The sequence below is a fragment of the Phaseolus vulgaris genome, chromosome 10, assembly GCF_000499845.2.
Source record: "Phaseolus vulgaris cultivar G19833 chromosome 10, P. vulgaris v2.0, whole genome shotgun sequence".
NCBI classification, from domain to species: Eukaryota; Viridiplantae; Streptophyta; class Magnoliopsida; order Fabales; family Fabaceae; genus Phaseolus; species Phaseolus vulgaris.
In genome coordinates this window covers 36,665,359-36,691,786 of record NC_023750.2, presented here as the reverse complement: position 1 = coordinate 36,691,786, position 26,428 = coordinate 36,665,359, and the positions used below count along the sequence as shown (strand labels likewise).

The 26,428-nt window shown below is 30.0% G+C and overlaps 2 protein-coding genes across 2 annotated transcripts; both read right to left on the bottom strand.

Moving 5' to 3' along the window:
* Nucleotides 1-111: 111 nt before the first annotated feature.
* Nucleotides 112-6,494, bottom strand: LOC137819702 (ascorbate transporter, chloroplastic-like). Its single transcript, XM_068623623.1, has 11 exons — nt 6,205-6,494; nt 5,103-5,644; nt 4,328-4,435; nt 3,933-4,088; nt 3,300-3,515; nt 2,697-2,906; nt 1,928-2,065; nt 1,553-1,654; nt 1,302-1,367; nt 716-800; nt 112-629 (listed from the first exon to the last, which is right to left on the bottom strand). The coding sequence occupies exons 1-11, from the start codon at nt 6,257-6,259 to the stop codon at nt 532-534; spliced, it is 1,776 nt and encodes a 591-aa protein (XP_068479724.1). The 5' UTR covers nt 6,260-6,494; the 3' UTR covers nt 112-531.
* A 5,752-nt stretch (nt 6,495-12,246) lies between these two features.
* LOC137818505 (probable glycerol-3-phosphate acyltransferase 8) lies at nt 12,247-16,493 on the bottom strand. The gene is made up of 3 exons (XM_068621967.1): nt 16,118-16,493; nt 15,723-16,035; nt 12,247-13,283 (listed from the first exon to the last, which is right to left on the bottom strand). The coding sequence occupies exons 1-3, from the start codon at nt 16,429-16,431 to the stop codon at nt 12,405-12,407; spliced, it is 1,506 nt and encodes a 501-aa protein (XP_068478068.1). The 5' UTR covers nt 16,432-16,493; the 3' UTR covers nt 12,247-12,404.
* Between the last annotated feature and the right edge of the window lie 9,935 nt (nt 16,494-26,428).

Sequence of the window (26,428 nt, the reverse complement as noted above, 5' to 3'; positions counted from 1 at the left end):
TTCAACTCTATAATCCATCTGTATTTTTTGTGTATGAGTATTTTCATCTGTAATTTTAGATTCTGTTTCTAAGATTCTTGCTTGACAATGATAGAAGTTGAAATGTATAAATTGAATCGACAATAAAAGGAGATTCTTGATAATTTTGTTAAGGACATTGAATCAGAAAGAATATTATGACCAATCTTCTCAGTCTAGTATGATGAAGCAGAGTTGATCATATTTTTAAATATAAGTATGTTTAAATTATAGAAGTTGAAATTATCCACTATCTTCTATACAGAAAACATTTAGATCGGTACATGGAATTTGCAAAAGGTGCCAAGGTAATCCAAGATTTGGGAAGAGAAAATATAGAAGTCCCTCTATTTGATCGAAAATTGTGATTGTGGCTCTCTTTCATTTCTGCAGGCTTCTTTTACGCTTCCAAGTGCTTGACAAATTTAGTCTTTAATTTTGCTCCATGTTTTCTTTTTCTTTTAAACTCGATGGCTTATATAGCCTACTCCTTCATTGACATCATTACATCCTTCAGTCAAGAATTTTCTCTCCAGTTGAAAAGATATTCCAGACCAATGTACCAATTATGTACAATACAACAGCAACCTTAAACACATCATCCCAAGAACCTGCACAACAGTCAACAGTCGCATATAAGTGAATAATCATAAAAAAATATGGCTTAGACTTCAGAATGCAAGTGTAATATTCTTACCTCTTTGGAGTATGTAGCCAGTTGCAGCTGTACCAAAGACACCAGCTAGCACTCCTGCAGTATTTGACAGTCCCAGTAATACTCCCTGAAATTTAAAATAGTTAGCATTCTTATGGAAGCATATTATATGAAACATCTAGACGAGTAGACACCAGTATAACAGAAAGCATATCAAATGAATATAAATATATTGACAAGGTACTTGTATAGGGTACTGACTATCAGTAACTTAACAGTATTCATGAATGACTTCTTAGTGGTGAAAACAAAATTAGAGCTGTCACAGATTGTTGAAGTGATTTGAACTTTTTTCCTGGTACTTAAAGTAGAACAGTTTTAGCATCAGTTCTGTTAATTAGAATCCAAAAATTTCTGAGCTTCAGCTCACAACATGTATCACCAAATACAACTCAAGCAACGAAGACAGTTATCAGCCTTTGGTCTGTAATGATGATCAACCAGTTTTTTGCTGGCTTGCTGATCTCTTTTATTATATAAAAAAAGTATGAAAAGTCCAAACACTATTAAGCCATATTTAACAGTTTGTTGATCTTGGTACATAAAAACTAAAATAGTGGTAACTCACAGCATAGCGTGGTCCAATGTCTTGATGATTGGAATATAGGCCAGACTGTGAGAATGCATCAGATCCCTGTAAAAGAAATAGCAAATTATTTTTATATTAGGCAACTTTGCATACATTCAAAACTGAAAGAGACATGTTGTATAGGCACATATGGTTTATAATCAGAAATGAAACTTAATCAGAGCATAAACATTAATTGAAAAATAGAAGGATCTAAAATTCGGGAAGATATATATCAATCTAGCTCAAACCTGACTGCAAGCCATGCAAAGTACCGCCATGGCGGGTGTTCTCACATGGCTTAGCTGTGTAAGAAAAAATGCAGGACCTAGAAACCCGATTGATTGCATAATCTGTCAAAAGAGGAAATTTTTAAAAGGCGAAATCATTTTAAAGGTTAAAAAAGGAAAATGAAACAGTCCAAGTCTAAATTTCTTTACTTAATGTTTATCAGAGTATTATTTATTATCCTGGACAAGTACTTGAAAATTTTCACAATAAAATTTTGTTTATACTGGGGACTGTAGTGAATGCTCCTGTACTGTTATTTGATTTAAAAATTTCATCAAGAGCAATTTATTTAATTAATCAAGATTAGCTTTATTAAGGGCCCCTGACTTGTTTACCTTTCGAACGGATGTTATGGAAAAGCCTTTGCTCACAAGTGTATCAGCAATCCAGCCTCCTATATTCGCAAAAATAGCCATGGTTAACCATGGCAGGACACAAAATAGCCCAGATTCAGTGAGGTTGAACTTCAGAACCTGAGAAAATGAACTGTTAGTAAATTCAGTCAATGGATCAAATATTGCATGCAATGTTTTCATTATATCACCTAACATTCAAGCTATAGATCAGGACGACAATCACATTTTAGATGTAATCTGATAATATCAGCAGTAAGAGTGAAACAAAATTTAAAAATTTGTCTTTATAGTAATTACCAAGAAATAAAATTAGTTGTCTGCACAGGACTTGAGTTTAACTTGATTGCGTGTAAATATTAAAACGTACTTTAACATCAAGAAGTTCCAAATTACAAACATTTTTTATCTTTAAACACAATCAAGAAGCCAGTTATTAAAGAACAACTTGATAACACTATGGGACAATGTGACGTACAAATCCTAAAAGTTTCATGCAAACAAGACCAGCATTATGTGGACAGTTTTGATGGCTATCCCCCACATCCATTTGTGAAAAAATTATATGATGTAATAGATCTACAAATTAAAAAACTCCAATTTGTAAATATGGGTATAAGCACTGTGATCCCACTCTTGCTCACAAAGATTTGGAATATTATACAGTATTTATCAAGGACATGTGAATTCTAAAATGCCGGAAGGCAATTATGAATTCTGAAAAAGAAAAACTTATAATAGCAGTAAGCACCTGATTGTAGTACGTAGGCATCCAGGTTAATAGAATAAATGTCCCCCAATTGTGGCAGAAGTGAGAGATTATTAAAGCCCATACAGGTGCCTTTGATAAAATTAATTTCCAGGGAATAACTGATACAGGTTCTTTTGATACGTTGCCTCCAAATATGAGCTTCTTCTCTTCTGCCCCAAGATCTGGGTCATCGTTTGGTGAGCTGTATGCCTGGAAAGGAGTCCAACAGAAGAAGGGAAAATATATGAGAATCTAGTTTCTATGAGGAATTACAAAGTTCCCTTTCACATTTATAATTTATAATTGTGATGGTCAAAGCTAAGGTGTTGCTACAAGATAAAATCTCAAGATATTGTGCAAGGAAACTAAATTATTCATATATCAAGTCAATGCAACATTAATTGATTATTTCTTGCAGAATCATAACAATGAAATCAAGTTATGCAACACTTCATGAGACAACAGTCCGTTAAAAAATGAGCCCAAAACAGGAAAACATCCTCACCTAGTTGGAAAAGTAGAAAGGCCTCCTCTCAATATTTTTACAATCAGGAACAGATATATAAAAAGGATTTAACTGAATTTATGCAAAAGATGGCTTACTTTACTCAACCATAAAACAAACCAGATACTCCCAAGGGATCCAAATGAGTAAAACACTGATGGCCACCCAAATTTCTGGATTAGCACAGGTGAAAATGCCAAGCCTGTGACAGAACCAAGGTACATTCCACTATATACTAGCGCAAGTGATCTGCTTCTCTCTGATACTGGAATCCATTTCGAAAGTATATTATTCATTGCGGGCATCGCAACACCCTGAAAATAAAAATCAACACAATTTGTTGGAATTGGAGAAGGTAAAATCATCTCTATTCTAGGCAAGGACTTGACCGCTCCAACGAGAAAATATATTTCATTTGATTGTATCATTGATCAAAGCAAATATAATGAAGGGGAAATATCTTAATCTCAAATATGCATCTTTCTACATCACTTTTGGAGTCTGGTTGGGGTGACACGTGGGAGGGGAGAGGTATGGAACTAACTATGATGTCAGATTATTTTTCAGGCTTTTCTTCTTGCTTACTGGATAGGATAATAGAAGCATTTTTAATACTTGATTACTAGAAATTCCTGGTAAAAACTGGCAGTTTATTTTGTGTTACAATTGACCATATGATAAAGACACCAAATAGATGATGAAATAATAGTATGACTATAGAATAGACCAACCTCGCCAATTCCCATAAACGCACGCATAATAAGAAGAAATGGCAACCCAAGTTTTGCAGCAATAGGTGTTAAAACTGTTGCAATTGACCACCAGATAACTCCAAAACCTAGTACTAGCTTCCCACCAATTTTGTCTGCCCATATTCCACCAACAATCTAAAACAAAAAAAGAATTCAGTCAATATGAAAGGAATGTAACTGGAATCTTTTATGCACACTGGATGTAATGAAGAGACAGTTTGGAGAGCAGAACGTCTTAGATTGCTAACATACACTATTTAGAACAGTATATGTTATGGCATGTTCAACCAGAAGTGGTGTTTAAATGCGTACTTGAAGATTAATATGAAGCAATTTCTTGTTATGCTAACATGTTTTGCATATATCAGTCACACCTGAGTAAGCAGATAACCCCAGAAAAAAGATGACTGAATTAGGCCAACTGTTGCACTGTTCCAGTTGAATTCTTGAGACATCGGTAGTATTGCTATGCTCATATTTACCTATAAAATATAATGAAAACGTAATGTATATAATAATTAAGGAACATCAGTATCATTTTGTTAGAAAGAATATGGAAATCAAATTTAAGGTAAATAATTGACATCATTGGAGGAAAAGGCTTAATAGTAATTTCCAGAAAGCAGTTTATCAAATTAAATAAATAAATCCTGCAAAACAACGATGGAGTTTTGAAAACAGCAACTCAAATTCTACGAACAATTTTTTAAAGCTGACAACATCTGCGGCTACAAAATATCATATGATATTTTCTATTTTTCGTTTATTGAAAGTAAAAAGAAACAAACTAAGGTACTACTACTAGGATTAGTAATGAGCTAAGTGTTAGACACTGCTGAATTGTCTGACATGTTCATAAAACCTAGAGCACTAGCCCTTATTTATACTAGTCACAATCTTAACTTATAGTGGAATCCAATCATGATGACGTATGGAAATATGGTAACCAATCTTAAGAGATCAAGAGAAAATAGGAAAACTAATCCTAGAGGATAAATTAAGATATTTTTATTTATTCTAGCAAAACCCTTCATCGAAAATCAATTGAATATGGCAGAACGAATATACAAATTGGAATGAGACATGGAAAACATGAATATATAAACTAGATCATAATTTATAGTATAAATACCACGAAAAGTTACTCACACGATCCATGTTACACAGCAAAAAAGCTGAAAAACACAGCAATACAATAACCCAGCGCTTGGGAAACTGCTGCCACCAAGGTGATGCTTGCTGAAGATTTCCTTCCAGAAGAATGGCTTCCCCGGTCCCTTCAGTTGATTGCAGTGGATCGATCTTCGTTTCTGAAATGTTATATCCCTCAGACTTGTAACTAACACGGAATTTATTTGCTTTGGCAACCTCCGGTTGTGCATGCTTTCTTCTGTTCAAACCAAGACCATACACCTCCCTTTGTTCAACATTGTTACTGCTACAAGGAGCAGACGAAACGAAGGAACAACCATTTCTTCCGCTAGCCTGTAGTTTAAAGTTTAAGCACAGACTGGACTGCCTTGATACAAGAGAACAATGCTCCCCTTTGTTATGAGACTTGCGCATTGGCTTCCAAATTCTATCTTCCACCGGCAAATACATCTTATGCTGCCATCTTGAAAAGGGATCCTGTGCAACAGATCCACCCCCTGTTTGAACGGATATATCCTTCCCCGATCTATATACATTTCCTGCAAATATCAGACAATAGCTAAAACTTTCTCAACATAATCCAAGCTTAGAGGCTCCAAGAAAACCAAACATACATCGAAATAAACTAAAAATACACCAGTTTGATTTTCATGCGTAAAATATCTCCAGTATCATTAAAATTACTTTCAAGATGATTATTACAAAATCAACAGAATTATCATGGTTATCATCTGTGATTACATATAGTATTAAAACCGTTGCCAATATCACTGCATTTCAAATTAAATTCATTACATACAACACATGTATATTATCAAAAACAAGATTTATCAGTGTGCACAAGCTAAAAATAATACAAAAAAAGGAATAAATAGCGAAAACAAGAATATTAGTCCATGGAAAATGATAATTATTACCAAATGTATGAGCTAAACCTCTTTTTATTTAATGCATGAAACTCCAGTTTCCACTAAAATGCGCTCATTCAGACAGTGAACCGTACTACGAATCCAGAATTAGCAAGAAATCGAAGGAAATGGTAAGCAATTGAGAAAATGCGGCGAAAAACTGAAAAACGAAAAATGAAGGGAGCGTGAACCTGATGGCACAAAGGAACCGAAATTGCGACTTGAAATTAGGCCACTCATAGACATTTTCGTAGAGAGATAAGGTTGGTGTTACTGTGAAAGCATGAGAGATAGGAGAGATGAAAGTTCGAAGCGAAGCAGAACGACGTCGTATTAAGTAGAGAGGAATAAACTCTGTTGTGTTGTTCTGTACTGCTTCCTCGGAGAGGATAAGCAAAGGCAAAGGCAACGGCGCAGAACTTGCCTCTCCTCCTCTTTGCAACTGTCAACTATCTTCACGTTTATTTTATTTTATTTTATTAAATTATACATTTTATCGCTACATTTATAATAATAATTTATTATTTTTAAATACTAGGACCTCTTTGTTCCAGACGAGAGAAAGACAAGTAATTACTTTGTCCGGGTAAAACACAACAAATTTAAAAATATAATAAAAATAACACGTAAATAAAAAACAGTTTTTTCTTTTGAAACTTTCTTCTCATGCGAAAAAGTTATATATATGTAATTAATTAATTGTTTATAATTTATTTTATTATTTTTATTTTAAACTTAAATTGTTATTTATTTTAATTTAAAAATAAAATTACGCAATTAAATATAATACAATAATATTTAAAAAATAAAATTTTAAATTTTAAATAAATTTATGTCAGAAAAATATATAATAATTAATAATTATTATAATTTATATTTATTAATAATAATAAATATTTTTTTTATAATAAGAAAATAAAATTATGTAATAATTATATTAATTATAAAAAAATAAAGATAAAAATAATAATGTTATTTAATATAAAAATAAATTTTTATCAAATATTTATAGTTATAAATATTTAAAAAATATATTAAATTTTATATCATTTTGTATTTTTATCAAATAGTTCTAATATATTATCAAAAATAGTATTTTAATCACTAAAAATAATTATTTAATTAAAAATAATTATAATTTAGATATAAATCAATTAAATTAGTTTTTTAACAATTTTTAAATATAAGTTTAATTTATCAATTAAAAATATAATTTTAATTATATCTATCAAATCATTCATAAACTTTGATAAATTTTTTCTATTGTTCTTACTTTATTCACTTCATTTCAAACAACATCACTTTCTTTATACTTTTCTTTCAAACCATCTCAAATTCACTCTCTGATCCAAATAAAACATAATTGTTTCTCGTATTTTTTATTTTTTTATTTAATTTTAAAATAATAATATTTTGAGATTATACTAAATATATTTTTTTATTTAACTAATTTGACATATTTTTAGAAATACCATCGTTTTATTTCGAAATGTTTGTACGTATGTGTGAAAAATTTAAAAATGTAATAATAAGAATGTATAAAAAAATTAACCTAGTGTAAAAGACGTGAAAACTGAAATCCTGTGTGTAATCATTTTTTATAAAAAAAAGTAATATAATAATAATAATAATAATAATAATAATAAAATAAAATAAAAAAATAAAAAAGACTAAGGGTTGAGAGCGTTACACATGGCGTGTCATCGGCGTCAAGAAAATATTAATTGGCGAAAACTACTAAGATACCCTCTGGACATGGTGTTGTAGGGTTGGAAATGTTTTCAGTTTTTGCTTTTGTCTTTATCTCTAACAATTTTTCTTAAAAAAATTATTTAATGTACAATTCTTTTGCACTAAACAAAACTAATTATTAATTTAATAGTAAATAAGAAACTACTTACTAATTTTATTAATTTAATCATAAATAAGAAATTATAAATAGTAACTACTTTAATAAAAAAACTAGCAAAAAACAGATGTATTGTAAAAAATGTATTACATTTTTATTAGATTAAAAAATATATAAATAATTAATTAAAAAAATAATTTAATATATATATATAATTTTATAAAAATAATATATAGTCTTTATTTTAAAAAAGAAAAGCTAAGTTATTTTTTTATTAAAAGATAAAATTGTCAAAGTAAAAAATATATAACTAATTTTTATAGTTTTTAGACAATTTTTTCATTTTGTAGGTAATTATTTTATACAATTTGTTGTGACATGGTTCCTCATATAATGACTATTTTTATCTTCTGCTTCAATCTTAGGCCTTTAGGATGGTCTCCTATTGGTTCTTCTTTTTTGTCGAATTAGGGAAACCTGCAAAGGCACTTGACGATCAAGTTAGTCTAAACATAATTTGCAGGTGAATCGAGAAAAAAAAGTATACCTCAGACGAGTGACTTCCTATGATATTTATACCTTTTAGACGGATCTCAATTGTCACGAGTCCGCTCATAGGTCCAAAAGAGGACTCAATCGTACCTTAATCAGTTTTAAAGATAAGCTGGCTTAATCACAATTAATTGTGAATTTATAAGTTTTGTTTAGATTAGGTGAATTATTCAATCTTTTCGACCATTCGGTCATCTCGACCTTTTCGACTATCCGACAATACACAAATAATAATTTTAGTTTAAAAAAATAGTTAGTCAAAGAATAAATTAGTAAGAATACGTGTACAATCCTTTTTATTAATTTTATAGTTATAGATTAAATAATCTTGTTTTTTAATTACAACATTAAAAAAAATATTTTTCATATACATTCTTTTTCATTTTGATAATTATTATATTAGTTAATTTTATAATTACAAATATATTTTTATTATTATAAAAAATACACATAATACATATATATTTCCGCACTACAAGAAAATCATAAAATAGAAACCAATTTTTAGAAACCAATATAATTAGTTGCAATAGTAACTAAATTAGATACCATTTTAGAAACTAAAAAAAAAAATTGGTTTCTAAATTAGTTTCTATTATAGTTAAATAGTTTCTAAATTGGTATCTAATTAGCAACCAAGGTTTTAGAGACCAAATTTAGAAACTAAATAATTGGTAGTTAAAACCTTAGTTGCTAATTAGATACCAATTTAGAAACTATTTAACAATAATAGAAACTAATTTAGAAACCAATTTCAATTTTTTATTTAGTTTCTAAAATGGTCTCTAATTTAGTTACTATTGCAACTAATTATTTTAGTCTCTAAAAATTGGTTTCTATTTCATTATTTTCTTGTAGTGCCACTAGTGATATAAATTGAAAATATTAACATAATATATTTCCACTAGTGATATAAAAAATACACATATAATATATATATATATATATATATATTTATATTTATATTTTTTTTATGAGTGTGTTTAGAAAATGATGGTATTTTCAAGTCATGCTTAGAATATTCTGCCCCTCACTGGCACTTGTCATTATCTTTTGGAGTGAAAGGGGGGTACTTGTCAATGTTTTTGTTTCTTGTGAATTTTGATCTTTTGTAATACTCTTCATTTAGTGTTTTATATACTTTTTAAGAATTTAATTTAATTACATATTTAAGTGTAATTTATTTTTGTGATTGATATTAATTTATCAGCAATTTAGTAAATGAGACAAACGTAAAATGTTGAATAGATATAACTTAATAAAAAAAATAAAACAATTAATATTCTTCCATAGTTTTGAATTGTGTATTTTTTAAAAGGTGCAGTTTCGAATTATTAACCTAATTTTTCCTCATCAAACTTAAATATCACATTTACCAACCATCGATTTTGTGAATCAACAAATATAGAAAAATCTTTGCATGAAGCAATTGAAGTAAACTTCTTTCAATTTAACATGTGGTCACTACTATTTATAGTTGTTTTTTATATTTAGAACAAAAATTCATAAATCATTATAATTTTATATTTCTTAAAAAACTAAAAAAAAACACATATATGATTGCTCAAAAAAATATTTTGTTGGAAATATATTAAAATTAATTTGTTATTTAAAAAAAAAATCATGATATGCATCATATGTTGATAATATTGAACAACAACCTTCATTCAATGAGAAGGTCATTTCTTGAATAAATTATTAATTTTTACAAATATATTTTTTTATATTTTTTTGTTAAATAATTTTAAATTTTTATTTTTCTTGTGTGTCATCGAGACCTCCTTGAAACATTTTATTTATATAATGAGTAAATGAATTACTTTAATTTTGATGTGTGAATTAGTATAATTAATGTCTAATTTCGTATTAGGAAAATAAATTTTGTTGTTGATGAAAATTTGACTTGCCTGCCCAAATGGTATTTATATTTTTTTTTTGCCAGCAACAATGTGATTGGTCAATCAATAAGATGGTTATTTAAGTAAAATGTAATTAGTGATATTTAACTTTGTAGTAAAAATTTATTATTTGAATGTTGGTAGTCATTTAAACTAAGAAACTCAACATTCAACAAGTAATTTTCTATATTTTTATAGTTTGGACACTCAACGTTTTTCTAAAAGTTTAGAATAGGAATATGTTAATTAATTATCTATATTGTGAAAGTATTGTGAGAGAGTTGTATTGATTCTCTCTTCTTTAGAGAAATGTTAATCAAACAAGTTGTGGATTGAGATTGTTGGGTTCTAAACAATAAAAGAAAAAAAAATTGCTTCATTTAATAGTACATATCAAATACAATGAGCTCACATGTGTTAAATAGGGCTTTTTATATAAAACTCAAGTGTAATGGATAATCATTTAAAGCAATAAACATTATACATTGTTTAAGGGTTTAAACAAAGTATGCTTTAATGATAGACGTACTAGGTCAGTAAATTAGATTCATGCGTTTTCCAAACATACTGACTATTAGACGACAATGTTGTTATAACACTAGTCAATGACCATTTAGTTTTAACAATACTAGATGTGTGATCCATTTTGTATATTCTTCTCAAGACTATATAACTCAGAGTCAAACATCGCAATTTGTCATATGTTTTCTAAATCATGGAAGAGCTTTATATGTCATTAATCTTTATCATCAAACAAAAAATTAATCAACTTCTACCAATGTGTGAACTAAGATTTTGGTAGAGACTTAAACCTACATAATTATCCTCGGAAAATATCTTCATAATGCAACTGATTCTCTCATGTTAAATCTTATGATAAGTAAATGTACGACACTTTGACTATAATAATGAATTGACTATAACAATGATTAGTCACATAATCTTGAAGGATATACAACTCTCTATAGTTGACATGAAATAGTTGGATGTTTGATATCAATAAAATATGTTTTAATGTATTTACTAGATATATTGATATTTGCAACTAATTAATAATGACGCTTATCGTCCATTTTATATTATAAGTCTGCTTAATTTATATCAAATTTCATTCATAACCTCCACATGAGAAGTAAGAAATCTTAAACATCAATAATTACATATATCCATAACTAAATTTGTACTCACTTTATTTTAATATCATTACTTAACCTAACATCTTTATTTCTTTTACTTTTAAGCCTTTTTTTTCAACAACATATTTTGTACATATAATTTAGGTCCATTAAATTGTCTATTCATGTAACACACATAAAATAAATTAATTCCAAATTTCATTCCAAATCAATCCTACCAAATTTCAAAGTCACTAATTTGTCAAATATTTTATTAATACAATTCAATATTTTAAGATACATCGCCTAAATCCTTAATAAATATGACACCATATTTTAAGTATTTTCATTACACAATAAAAAATTCAAATAGATATTGTCTTATAAAAAAATTAAACATTAAAGAAGTCATGCATGGTTGACACTATATTAAACAAAAATAACTACGAGCATAATTTTATTTATTTTTCATTTAACTTCAAAGTCATACCACCCATATATACGAATTCAATTAAATCCTAATCAAAGTTTTAACTAAAATCGTGCCTACTAAACAAGATTTTCTTTGTAAAAAATTTAAATCAAAGTTATCATACCATGACATGAATTTAATGTTTCATCTAATTAAAGTTGAAATTGTCTTGCTTCTTACCAACAAAGTCGTCAACGAAACACCGTAAAAAAAAACTAATTAATAACATAGAATATATTTCTTGAAAACAAGATAAGTTTTTTAATTTTTCTTTATCTTATAACTTGTTTTCCTTATTCATGATTGAAAGAAATCATTAATATAGAAAAGAAGGGACATGGAGAAAGTTTGAAAAAGAGTGAAAACACCGTGACAAAATCCCAAGTGGAAGGATCAGCAAAAATAATAAAGTAGCAATGGCTATAGCTAACCTTTTTCTATATCAATCTGCACTTCGCTCAACAATCATCAAACCAGTAACTCCTAATCTCATGTTCTTCATCTCTCACTTCTTGGAACCATACAGAGACTCCACCTTCCCATCATTCCCACCCAACAACAAATACTTATCCTTCCTAGTCAACCCCGTGCACTCGAACCCCAACACATCCCCCAGCACCTTCTGCACATGATTCGCCACCTCAATCGAGCTCTTCCCCCCTGCCTTGCATGACATCTCCTCCGGCAAGGGGTCAAGGAAGGTAACCTCGTAAACTGGCCTAGGGTTCATGAAGAAGAAGTAAGGGTCCCAGAATTTGATACCGCGAACAGTCGTCCCAAAGAACATATTCTGCTTGCAGTCAACAGCCACGGGAACGATTCTGTCGCTCAGCTCGGCGAAGAGGGCGCTGAAGCGAAGCAAAAAGGGCTCGCGACACGTGGTGCCCTCGGGGCACACGACCAGGTCACCCTTCTGCAGGATCTCGGTGATGCGGGCGGCGTCGGCAGCGCGATCGCGAGTGAGGGCGACGGCGGGGATCGGCGAAAGGAATCGGGAGAGCTTGCTGACGCTGTAGGTGACGCAGGAGACCTTGCGGCCGAGGGCGATAGCGATGACGATGGGGTCAAGGGCGGTGCGGTGGTTGCAGACATAGAGGTTGCCGGGAGTGCCAGGAGACGGTGGGGGAGGACGGTGGCCGCGGATGACGAGCTTGATGCCCAGCATTTCGTAGGTGTAGCGCACGATGCGTTCGGGGAGGGGAAGGTTGAAGTAGACCCTTATAATGGAGAGGATAAAACCAAAGGGTAGCCACAGGAAGGTGATGAGAGCGTTCAGTGGGTCTGGCTTCTGCACAAAACGACCATCGTGGAAGATGAGCCTGCTCTTCAGACGCTCCTGTGGTACTGGTTTTGCTGATTTGCTCGGAGGCACCATGTAACCCTCCTGTTATTCATCATTTGTTGACTGTTGTTAGATCACTGTATTTGGGCCTTTTTTTTTTAAACAGAAGAGAAATTGTACCCACACTACTAATTAAGCCATCCATCATAACCTTATTTGCCACTACTTCATATTTTTCTTTTCAATCTCACCACCTTAATTGCATAGCGACATTTCACTGTCTGTCTATCCACAAATGATTCAATGTACAATAACTACCTACTAGTATGAAATCAATCTCCCAATAAGGGCTACAAACAACCTATAATCATTCACATCTTGCTGGTTTCTCAAATATAAATTCAGTATCCTTTTTCTACTATATTGCTAGATTATTTATTTGTACATTTTTTTAAAAACATTAAGAGTGAGATAGGAAAATAACAGAAAAGAGGGATTGAGATAACGAAAGGTGCAAGATAGTATTATTAATATGATAAAGAATAATGACATAAAAAACAATATGTGAATAATTACATGAGCAATTCTGATACTATATAATATGATATCAAGAGCACACTAGTTTTATAATTAATTTTGATCAACACACAGACACTACTCCTTTCACTGAGGGAAGATAAAGAAATTGTGTCAAGAGGTAACTAAATGATGAACCAAACCAAAAGTTACTGTGTAAGTCACGTGATTTGAATTGTGCGAGTGCATAACGCACTTTTGTCCTTTTTTTAGTTATATTTTAATTTCTGACAACTTAAAAATTTGATTTAATTTATAGTTAGATATTTTTCATTTCTTAAATGTATTACATACTTCTTTTTAAGATACTCATATAATTCTATATGAGTATGTTTAAATTGTTTTTATAAAACCTAAATCTTAAATTTAAATGAAGGACCCTCTATTACTAGCGATGCTATAAGGGAACAGAGTGGCGGTGGGCCGGTGAATGACTGTATTAATTGAGAAGAAAATTTTAGGTAGTAGCCTCCGTGGTAGTTAAGAGGGAAACAGTATGAATGGATCATGACTGTCGTAAAAAGCATCATGCTTTGTGAGTGTGAATGGAGTCAATGGACCACAAAAGGCATTATTGGTGGTTGTTTGGGAATGGTTAATAGTTAATACGGTGGGTCCCACGGGGTTAGGAACCGGAATAAAATGGCATGCATTTACACTCAACCGTAAAAAGACCTACCCAATTTGTCATTGCCTACACGGTTGACCACCTCCATAGTTAACCCATTAAATATAGATTATGCACAAAAGAAGAAAGAACCTGCTTAATCTTCTTAGGTAACCTAATCTGTAAATCAATTGATCTACGTTTTATTAGAAGGAAACCAAACTAATGGGCTAATGGTAGTAATATGCATTACATGATCTGTGTTTACAATACATGACCACATGAGGTCACGTTGTTAACTTGTGCAACTATGCTATCCTTTACCTAACAAGCACGTAATTAATATATAATTCGCGTGAGGCATAAATAAAGGTAAAGGAAACAGAGGCTTTTTAAGTAATGACCCTATTCACATCATTATTCAATGATGGATCACTCCATCTCCATCTACTTACTATTATTATCATCAAATTTCTTCCATACAATTTTCTCATTTTTTTCACTTTCTTCTTTCTACTCGTTTAATATAAAAATGTTTACTGTTCTTTTGGTTCTCCTATTTTTAGTTTTTACTTTGAGCGATAAACATTAACTTTTTTGAGTTGTTTCTTATTTGTTTTTTTTCCTCTTTATCTCTTTGTTCTATGTTTTATTCTTGTCCCGTAAAGTTTGTATATTGGAAATTGAAAGAAGATTTATATAGGACAAATATATTTTTCACAGACATCTACTTTGATAATTGCTTTTAATAATAAAATATCTATTAAGATATATTAATAATAAATTCGTTTGGTGGTTTTGAAAATAAAGAAATAAATATTTTATTTAAGAAGAAGCGTCTCACATATTATCACTCTTAGTTTTAAATATTTTATGTAAAAATAACTATATACATATAGTTTAATATACTAAACATTTAGAATTATATTCAATATTTTTAACAAAACAAAATGGAGTTGGTCATATTAAAATGAATGGTTTTATGCTTTATTCTCTTGTACTATTTTATTAATCTTCAAGACATTTAATATTTTATGTTTTAATACATTAAACATATTCATCATTTACAAGCACGGTTCAAATATTAAAAAAAAATATGTGCATGTGACTTCAATATTTCACAACTATTTATGAGTTCAACAATTTAATTCTATAACCTCATACAAATTATCCAAAATTTTAATTAATTTTCACAACGTATAATTTGTATTCTTGTAGACTATTAGGTTTGATGCAATAAAATTAACATTGTCAGAGTTTCTACTTATGTAAACACTACTAAGTAAATAATCAGAAACAAACAAATTTTACTGTGTAAAAGAAAAAAAAAAGGTAATAATAATAAGTAGAAAACAAACCTTGCAAATAGACATGAAATCGAAGTCAGTTTTACGATCTCCGAGTCCAATATCCGGGGAATCCTCGCCGAACTCTTTTGAAACCGCAAGACGCTTCAACTTTCCCACGAGCACGCCAGGCTTCTTCACGAATCCGGTAGCCTTCTTCGTCTTCGGATTCACCTCGATCTCCGTTCCTAGCACCTTGTCTCCACCAAGAAAGTCCTTCACGAACGGCTCCACCATCACTGTTGGATTCGCCGTCACCACGACCTTTCTCTTGCACCGGTCGAACATCTCGAAGCTCTCCTTTCTCACGTCCGCAGCATAAAACCTGCACGCATGCACAAACGTCAGAACACAACAGAATGGAACGCATGTGAGAATGCGAGCAAATGTGTGAGTCAGTCTGTTACCTAGGGAGCACCGCACGTGAGACGAGTTCGATGTCACGGATCTTAAGGCCGGAGTAGGAGATGAAGATGAGGATCTGGATGCCGAGGGATTCGGATATGAAGAGGTACGCGAAGATGATGAGCGGAACGGCGAGGAGGAGGATGAAGCCGCGGAGAAGGCTGCCGGCTTCGACGGCGACCATCATGAAGTACGGGAATGAACTGCTGGAGATGAGGAGCGTGCCGTCGAGGTCAGCGGCAACGGAATCCGGCGGCGACGACTTGGTCCCGTTGCATTCTGTTATCGACGGGAAGTTTCGTCTCGCTGTCGCCATTTTCCTCACGCGTGACAGCTGTGAATGAATATTGCAGTTGCAGAGAGAACGATGACGAAGAGTGGGTAAAGCTGAGTTTTAAATGTTGATTCTGCGGAGTTGAATTACGAAATTATCCTTCACTATTTCTTACATTAACTACGATTTTTATCTTTCTCATTTAATTGGTTGTCACTTGTTACAGGTGAAAAAACATATTAAATGTGTTTACATTTTTTCCTTTAAAATATAATTTCACTTATTATATATTATAATAAAAATAATAATTTGTTTAAAATATATCAAATATATGTATTTGCACATCTTTAAATTATAAATTTAATATCGAGATCTTATAAATTTTTATCATTGACATGACATAAATTTTAAACGTTTCAGTATTTCTTAACTTAATAAGTAAATAAAAAGTTCATTTATTAAATATAAATAATAATTCATTTTTAATTTATTTTTTAAGTCTCATTCTATCACTTCTGAAATATTTACTGTATAGCGTATTTATGTTTAAGGTAAATTTATTGAATGTATACCTTGTAAAATAAATAATTATTTTCTTATTTTTTAAATTTATATAAACTTTTTTCAATAATTTAAAATCATTAATTATTTAAAAAAAATATATATTTAATTTTGTTAAATATTTTATCTTGATTATAAATATGGTAAAATTATAATATATAAGTAAATATAAATTTAAGTTTATTAAAGTTAAGTTAGTTGAGTTTATTGTAATACTCATAGATCCTCCTTAAATGGCATGTATAATATGTTGATTCCTCAAAATGAATAAATGTGCTGTAAATTTCACATTTCATCAAAGATAATCAAATTATAGTAAATAAATAGGTGAAAAATTAATTTTAAAATTATTTATTTAACACTGAATTGGATCTAAATTTTATTTTTAAAGTTTTAAAAATAACAATTTTCGAACAAATTTAACACGTTTCTTTTTTTTAAAAATAATATTTTATTAAATTTAGAAGAATAATTATTTAAAAAAATGAAATGATTTAAACGAAATATTTTAATTTATGAAATGTGGTTGAAGTAGGCAACAAAAGTAATAAAGTAGATAAATTGGTTCCTGTTGGTTCACCACCCAAATCTTTATTACTTTCAGCTGCAAATGCTTGTTCTATTTTCTCCAATACCAAATCTTCAAATTTCATGCCACAAGAGAAAAAGACCAATAAATAACAATCATAATGAATGGAAAATAGTATTTTACCTCATTCTTTTAAAAGCATATTAAAATAAAACTGATATATGTAAAGTTACAAAATTATGATATAAAATATTAATTAGTAGTAGTTCAAGTACATGACTGTTATACTATCCTTCTATCAAATGAGTTTTGTGGATATGATTTATTGAGGATTAAATATGTTTTCTTTATTATTTTAATATGAAATTAATTTTTGTTTTTAACTTAAAGTTTAATAATATATCTGAATATTTATAATAATAAAATTATTGAAGGATTATTAATGTATACTTATAATTCTTCGACGTAAATATTATAATATTATAATAAAATTTATAATGGTTCATTTCAATAATCATTTTACACAATAAATTTAAAATTTAAACTAAAAATAAAAATTAATTTATTGTAAAAAAAATATTTAAATCTTTTATAAATAATAAATTTTATATTATTTGTAATTATATTTTATAGTTAGAATATGATCAGATAACTATAAGTGTTTTTAGTTAAATGCAAATTTTGTACATATATTCCTTTAGAAACTTTATAGTTCCTATGTTTTGCAATATCCTATATAATATATATAGACTATATTATCTATATAAATAATATACATAGACGTATTTCTGGTGAGGGAAAATAACTTAATATAAAAATATATTATAAGATATAAAGATTAACCTATGAAATTAAATAAATACGCAAAAGAAAAAAATATAGATTATAGTAAATAATGAATTATGAAATTATAGTTTAAGTTTCTGAAAAATATTTATTTGTATATTTTTTCTTTAATATTACGTTGTTTCTTTTGATTTATCTCTAAAATACTTTTTAATATGTTTTTAATCCTTCAACTTGCTTTTTATTGTAGAGAATACAAATGATTTATCATCTACGTTTTAATTACGCTGATACGTCTATGGCAAAATGAATACATCTAACACAATTTATTGAACCAAAATATTTAATTTATTCGGTATATATGTATAAGACAGTATGTATTTCCATTAATATAAATACAAAAATCCAAAAAATATTTAAACCAAACGTGTTCCTATATTATAAATTATATCTAACTTGTATAAACATTCAGTTACATTAAATATTTTTTGGGTACAAATTATAATAAACATTTTAAATAAAAACACAAACCAATTAAACCACAGATAGATACATTTATTAAATATTAGAGGGTCAACTATTAGGATATGGTTTTGGAGAATGGTAAGATAGAATTGAAATTTGTTAGTTGGAGTAGTTGAAAGCCTTCATGAACCTGTCAAGATAATCTTGTGCAATGCAAAACATTAAATAACTTTTATTTGACACCTTTTCAAGATTTTTCATCACTTATCAATGTATTAATACAATAAAATCGTTAAATTTTAAAGATAAAAAATAAATAATTATTATATTAATTAATTATTTTTATTTTTTAAAAATATTTTTTATTTAATTATTTTCTTGCAGTGTTAAGGACTCTAATTAACAGAAAATTATTTTAATCTAACTAAATTTAAGATACTCTAATATGAATTTAGTTTAAAAATGTATTATAGTCTAACTCAAGTTCAACAAAAAATAAAGTGAATAAATTCCTTTAAAAGATAGTTGGATTATGAGTTTGTTGTATAATTTAATTTTGTGCTCTAACAACAGTATAATAACTGCTATAATTAACATATGTTTTTTTCCACCTACATGTCCAAATTTTTTACCGTAAAAAAAAATACAATTAAAAAATAGTTGGAACAATTATGAATAAATACTTTTCATGCACACTTTGGGCAATAAATATTAAGAAAATTAAATTAAACAAAACCAAAGTTATTGTGCCTGAAAAAGATATAAAAAAGTTAGATTATTAAAATATTATTCTTATACTCTTTCTTGAATACGCATTGGTTGTTGAAGAAGTTGAAAAAATTTGAGAGCAGGAATGGGTTGTTTTGGGTGGTGCATCTATCTACCAACCAGAAAGGTAAAGTGTTTGGAATAATTAAGTTCAATCTTAAATGCCCTATCTAACTTTGAATGCAAAGAAAATGAAGTTCAACCCTAGCTATAATGTCCCTTTCTTATATTCATATTATAATAATATATCCAACCATCATATACATTTAAACATGGATTGGTAAAAAAAAAAACTAAAAAACATTAATTCAATATATTAAATAGAAATCAATTTTAAAAATAAAATATTAGATTGATTAAATTAAATATTATTTTAAAATTAAAAAATTGTTAATATCTAAACTAATTTTTAAATTATTATATAATTAATTAATTAATATATAATTAGTTACTAATTTTTAAATCTAAAATAATTGGTAGCTAAAATATTGGTAATTAATTAAATACTAATTTAATTTTGAGTCTTTAAAATTTTAGTATAATAACTAATTATTTTTATTTTTAAAATTATTTTTTATTTAATGATTTATTTTAGTATATAAATATTAAAAAAATAGTACTAGTAGTAATATATATATATATATATATATATATAAAGTTGTTTTTTATTAATGTATTGCTATAATATAAACATTTTCTTAGCCAAAATTATTGTTAATCGAGTTAAATTTATTAAATTCTTGATATCTAGTACTATTTATAAACTAAATCAGCTTTATTAAGAAAATATTTGAATGAAACTTACATATATATAAGAAAAAAGGGTAATATAATATAAATTATCCCTTGACGTGAGATATATTTAATGCTATTGGGAAAAAAACATGTAATGAGACATATTCATTGATGGCATAGTAGCCGAATAATTAATGGCCGAATAAAAGGATAAAAAATTAATGACATATTCATGCTTTATTCAGATTATAAGAAAAAAAAGGGAAAAAGTAAAACCAGAAGAACATTAGAGTGGACTTTTTTTTGGTGAGTTGGAAAAGATTGAAAATGACTTTTAAGGTAATATATTTTATTTGTTAAACTTAACATATTATGGTGTGTTAATATTACTTGAATTTTTCAATTTTATTTTATTATTTTGAAAGATTTTAATTTGGTCAACTTTTTTAACATGAGTGGATGTAGTATTTTTTGCCAACGTCCTTAAGTAATAGAAGTAACATAATGCATTGAGGTGACTTAATTATTAGAGTCAGATATAGTTTGATATTATATATTATTAATTACTTTATTTTCTATACACTATACATATTATATATTATCATTTTTTCTCTATCTTATTATTTGCTTTGTTAGTATATTGCTACTATATATAATATTATCTCACATGTAAACATCATATTGACTTAATGATTTTTTTTTTCATTTTAATATGATTTAAAGTCTAATAGGTTTGTTGATTTATTGTGTTACTTACCATTCATATTTAGTTGCATGCTCTCTCAGACGTTGAGTTCATGATGTGAGAGAGTATGTTGAAGATTTTATATTGACTGAAGTTGAGATAAAATTATCATATATAAATGCAAGCATAACTTTACAAGTCAATTTTGTAGGGTTTAATTAAGTTAGACTTAAAGTCAATAATATCATAAGTGATTTTTTCACATTCATTCTAATAATTTACTTCTCCCATGGATGTCATGGATGAAAACTCTAATGTATCGCATTTGATTGCTCCTAATAGTATGATTATGTCTATCATAGATGTTAATCTTTTTTTTTTTAAAATTGTTTAGTTATTTTTTGCTTTTACTATTAATCATTTGTTTAAAAGTAAATGAATTATTATTCATGTGTCAATACTCGTCTTAGTCATTCTCTCTCATATTTTCAATCTTACATATATATCAATGATAAAACTCTTATATTACCCAATATATTATTCTTACAATAATTTTTGACACTATTTAAATTTCTTATATACTAGTGCTTTATAATGTTCTTTTCTACCTTAATTCAATTTTAATTTGTTGTTTGTTAGTGTTTTATTATTTGATAATAGTTTGTCCATCACCTTTGTTAAAAATCCCCAGGAGATGCTTCCATCCAAGAAGATTGTCAGTGGTAATCTTATTGAAAGATTGTAGTGTTGTCTCCTTCAACTTTTTCACAAAATGATTATAATCTTATTTCCTTTAATACTAGTACGAATACTATTTTTTCTTTCCACAATATTGATCATTGTAAGAATGTTTATGTTTGACATTATAAATTTGAACATATATATGATAAAGACATTAAACTTTTGAGTAATGAAATTACTTTTTAGATTTCATATGATTTTTCTACTTTCAATCTTTAAATTTGTCCTCTTGCTAAGTTTAGAATATTATATTTCACTTCACTAAGCAAGGTGTCTCAGTCATTATTTGATATATTATATTGCAACGTTTGAGAGTGTTATGATAAACCTACTTATGATGACAAACATTTGTTTCTTAACTTTGAATGATTATTGTAGTTGCTTTATTTGGATTTTTTTCTCACACACAAATTTGAAATTGCTAATATTATAAAACATTATTTTCAAATGGTTAAAACTCAGTTGGGGTCAAGGTTAAGTATTTTAGGTTTGACAATGCAAAAAAGTTTGCTCTTGCTAATTTCCCAACATAACAAGGCACTCAACACCAATTTTCTTATGCGGAGAGACCTCAACAAAACTCAATAGTTGAGAAAAAACATCAACATCTATTGAATGTAACTCAATTTTTATTTTTTAATTCAAGTTTCTAATCCAATTCCGAGGGGAGTGTGTTTTCACCACTACCTTTCTAATTAACAAGGTTGCCTCTTTAGTACTATAACATAAATTACTTTACTAGGTTTTGTATGGATCCAAACTTAGACTATCACTCTTTAATAACTTTAAAGTGTTTGACTTATGGAGGAATTTTTCCTTCTATAAAAACAAATTTACTCATCATGCCACTCCATCCATCTTTGTCGGCTATCCTAAAGACTATAAAGGATACAAATTATACAATCTAGAGACTAAACAATTCCTTACTTAAAAGGTATGTTTTTTCATGAAGCAATTTTTACTTTCAAGGAAGGGCTTCTTCTAATTATTCTTGCTCCTTAATTGATGAATTTGAAGCCTTTGCTTATCATCGAGAGTGTTTAAGAAACTCTCTTATTTTTCTAACTATGAGTGCTTTAACACCTCACATACTTGTCCCATTCAAAATTTTCATTTTTTGGACAAACTTAGTCCAAAATACAAAACCTTTATCAATCATACTCCACTACTTACGAGTCTCAATTCTATCATTATGTAGTACCTGTTATTGCCTGTTAACATCGGTCGGACTTGGAAGTGACTCCAAGCTGAAGCAACTTTGCTTGGGGTGTTGAACTGAGCAGAAGACGCTTTGTGACAAAGGGGGCTCCAACTGTTGATCACACCTCGACGATCAAGTCTTAAGAGTATTCAAGCTATCAATTTGTATCAATATAGGGTTTAGAAAAACTTACCTTTACCCAGGGTCTTAAACCCCTTTTATAAACATTCCTTCAACGATTTTCATCAACCAGAATATTATTTCAACAACAGGAATATAATCTCAATAATAATAATATAATTTCACGGTAAGTACATTCTGTTAACGTGTACCTTTTATTTTTTGGTACAATGCCACATCATCCCTAACAACTTTTATTTGCATTTAAAATATATATACACTTTAACTAATTCAGTTATTCCTTCTGTTGTTTTTACTTTAATTTTTCTTTCCATATAGACTACCAAACATCTGGGTTGACCTCATAACGTGTCATTGGGTCCATACCATCCCCAAGCCGAGCTGGGTATTTCTCACATAACCTGTCTAACCGAGCTTACTACACTTAAGTGTTTGGGTTGAGGATCCGAGCACGTTCGAACAATACAGTACCTTACCTTAAATGGAAAGATAGTATGACTCAATAGATCAAGGATTTGGAAGTTAATAATACTGAGATTTAGCTCCTTTACCTGAAGGTAAATATGTCATAGGAACATATTAGTTTTCAAATTGAAATACAAAATTTTGATTCTTCAATTGACAAAGGCTACACGCAACATGTTAGGATTGATTTCTTATACCACTTTTTCACCAGTGGTCAAACTTACTTTTTTGTAAGGGTTTTATTAGTTATTGTTGTTACAGAAAAATGGAACCTAGAACACCTACATATCAACAATCCATTATTAAATGATAAGTTTTTTTAGGAAGTATATGTTCGGAAAAACGGGTAATTTCCCCACTAAAACATAACCCTAACAGAGCTACCCGACAAATAATATTGAATAAACAGAGCAGAATAATAAAAGAGATAAAGAGGAAAAAACACACCAGAAAATTGTTAACGGAGTTCGGCCAATTTAGCCTAATCTCCGAGCACAGCAAAAACAGCTCACTTTTATTATTATGGGAGAAGATATTACAAATTGGGATATATAACAATGAAGGAGGAGAGTTTAATTTATAACCCTCAAACCTCCTTCCCAAACAATGAACCCACCGATGTGGGACTTGGGATTAAGCCAAAATCAACAAATCTCCACCTTAGCTTAATTTCAAGTTCTACCTAATACAAATCTTCTCAAAACATAACAAAAACAAACTTTGCAGTGCTTCAAATTTGCGCCTCCGGGCGCCAACTTCAAATGTGCAAGATATTAACCAAGTCTAAACAATGTTCAAACTTGGCCCTTGTAATCACCTTGGTGAGCATATCTGCAGGATTCTCCGTAGTGTGAATCTTAAGGAGAACAATCTCCTCTTCTTCGAGAATCTCACGTACAAAGTGATAACGAACATCAATGTGCTTCGTCCGTGCATGAAAGACTTGATTCTTTGCTAAATGAATAGCACTCTAACTGTCAGAATATAACTCAAGTTGTTTCTGACCAACTCCCAAGTCTTTAAGCAACCCATGAAGCCAAATTGCTTCCTTCACAGCCTCTGTAATCGTCATATACTCTGCCTCTGTTGTAGACAAAGCCACCGTAGACTGCAAGGTAGACTTCCAACTAATTGGCGCTTTTGCTAAAGTGAACAAATAGCCAGTTGTAGACCGTCGCTTATCCAAATCACCTGCATAATTAGAATCACAATATCCAACTATGCATTGACCAAGTGATTCATCTTGCTCAAATGTCAATCCAACATCTAAGGTATTTTGGAGGTACTGTAGAATCCATCTCACAGCTTGCCAATGTCCCTTACCCGGATTATGCATGTACCTGCTAACAACACTCACAGCCTGTGAAATATCTGGTCTTGTACACACCATTGCATACATCAAGCTTCCAACTGCATTTGCATATGGGACTTTCGCCATGTATTCTCGTTCTTCATCAGTCGTCGGAGATAAACGGCTACTCAATTTCAAATGAGGAGCAAGTGGGGTACTTACAGGTTTTGTATCTTTGTGTATACCAAAACGTTGTAGTACCTTCTGCAAATACTGCTTCTGTGACAGCCAAAGTTTTCCCCTCTCCCTGTCCCTGTTTATCTCCATGCTGAGAATCTTCTTGGCTTCCCCTAAATCCTTCATCTCGAACTCTTTACTCAACTGAGCCTTTAACCTGTCAATCTCAACTTGGCTTTTTGCTGCAATCAACATATCATCAACATATAAGAGTAAGTAAATGTAGGAACCATCTTCAAGTCTGCGCAAATACACACAGTGATCATATTTGCTTCTCTTGTACTTCTGATCCTTCATGAACTTATCAAATCGTTTGTACCACTGTCTCGGAGATTGTTTCAGTCCGTACAACGATTTGCTAAGTTTACAAACCCAATCTTCTTTACTATCAACCTTGTATCCTTCTGGTTGAGTCATATAGATTTCCTCCTTCAAATCACCGTGTAGGAACGCGGTCTTTACATCAAGTTGAGCAAGCTCCAAATTCAACTGTGCTACCAAGGCCAACAAAATTCGAATGGAGGAATGTTTAACAATTGGAGAAAATACCTCATTATAATCAATTCCCTCCCTCTTAGCAAAGCCTTTAGCAACCAACCTTGCCTTGTAGCGAACATCTTCTTTATTAGGAAATCCTTCTTTCTTTGCAAATACCCATTTGCACCCAATTGCCTTCTTACCTTTTGGTAATTGTGTCAGCTTCCACGTCTTGTTCTTCTTCAAAGACTGCATCTTCTCTTTCATTGCACCTGCCCAATTACCACTCTCTGAACTCAGAATGGCTTCTGGGTAAGTGGATGGAATGTCATCAACAACTGGAAGTGCATAGGCAACCATATCCATGAAACGAGCAGGCTTTTGAATATCTCGTCTCTGTCTTCTAACTGCAATTGGCGCTGATTGTTGTTGAGATTCTTGGGTAGGAACCTCTTCCTCATCTGACTCTTCTTCTACCATAGGAGAGTCACTTGTGGTATTTCGTGTTGGGATCACCACTGTCGGCTCAAACTCCACCTACTTCCGAGCACACTCCACCTGTTGTGGAGTATTATTAGCTCCTTCTAGATTTACCTTCTTTAACATGGAAGATTCATCAAAGGTAACATCCCTGCTGATAATCGTCTTCTTTTCCTTTAGACACCACAAACGGTATCCCTTCACTCTAGGACTAAAGCCCATGAAAAGAGCCTTCTTTGCCCGTGGATCCAACTTTGATTCAATCACATGATAATATGCAATAGAACCAAAAACATGCAAAGAATCATAATTAGTTGCAGGTTTTCCAGACCATACCTCTAACGGGGTTTTGCCATCTATAGCAGATGATGCCAAACGATTGACGAGATGTTGAGCGCATGTCACAGCCTCAACCCAAAACTCTCTACCTAACTCAGCATTAGACAGCATACAACGAACTTTCTCAACAAGTGTCTT

Coding starts and splice junctions, on each gene's coding strand:
- LOC137819702 (XM_068623623.1), bottom strand. CDS start 6,259: ATGTCTATGAGTGGCCTAATTTCAAGTCGCAATTTCGGTTCCTTTGTG. Junction 4,089..4,327: donor GGGGTTATCTGCTTACTCAG/GTGTGACTGATA, acceptor TTTTTGTTTTAG/ATTGTTGGTGGAATATGGGC. Junction 630..715: donor TGGCTACATACTCCAAAGAG/GTAAGAATATTA, acceptor ACTGTTGTGCAG/GTTCTTGGGATGATGTGTTT.
- LOC137818505 (XM_068621967.1), bottom strand. CDS start 16,431: ATGGCGACAGCGAGACGAAACTTCCCGTCGATAACAGAATGCAACGGG. Junction 16,036..16,117: donor TCACGTGCGGTGCTCCCTAG/GTAACAGACTGA, acceptor GCATGCGTGCAG/GTTTTATGCTGCGGACGTGA. Junction 13,284..15,722: donor ATTTCATGTCTATTTGCAAG/GTTTGTTTTCTA, acceptor GATGAATAACAG/GAGGGTTACATGGTGCCTCC.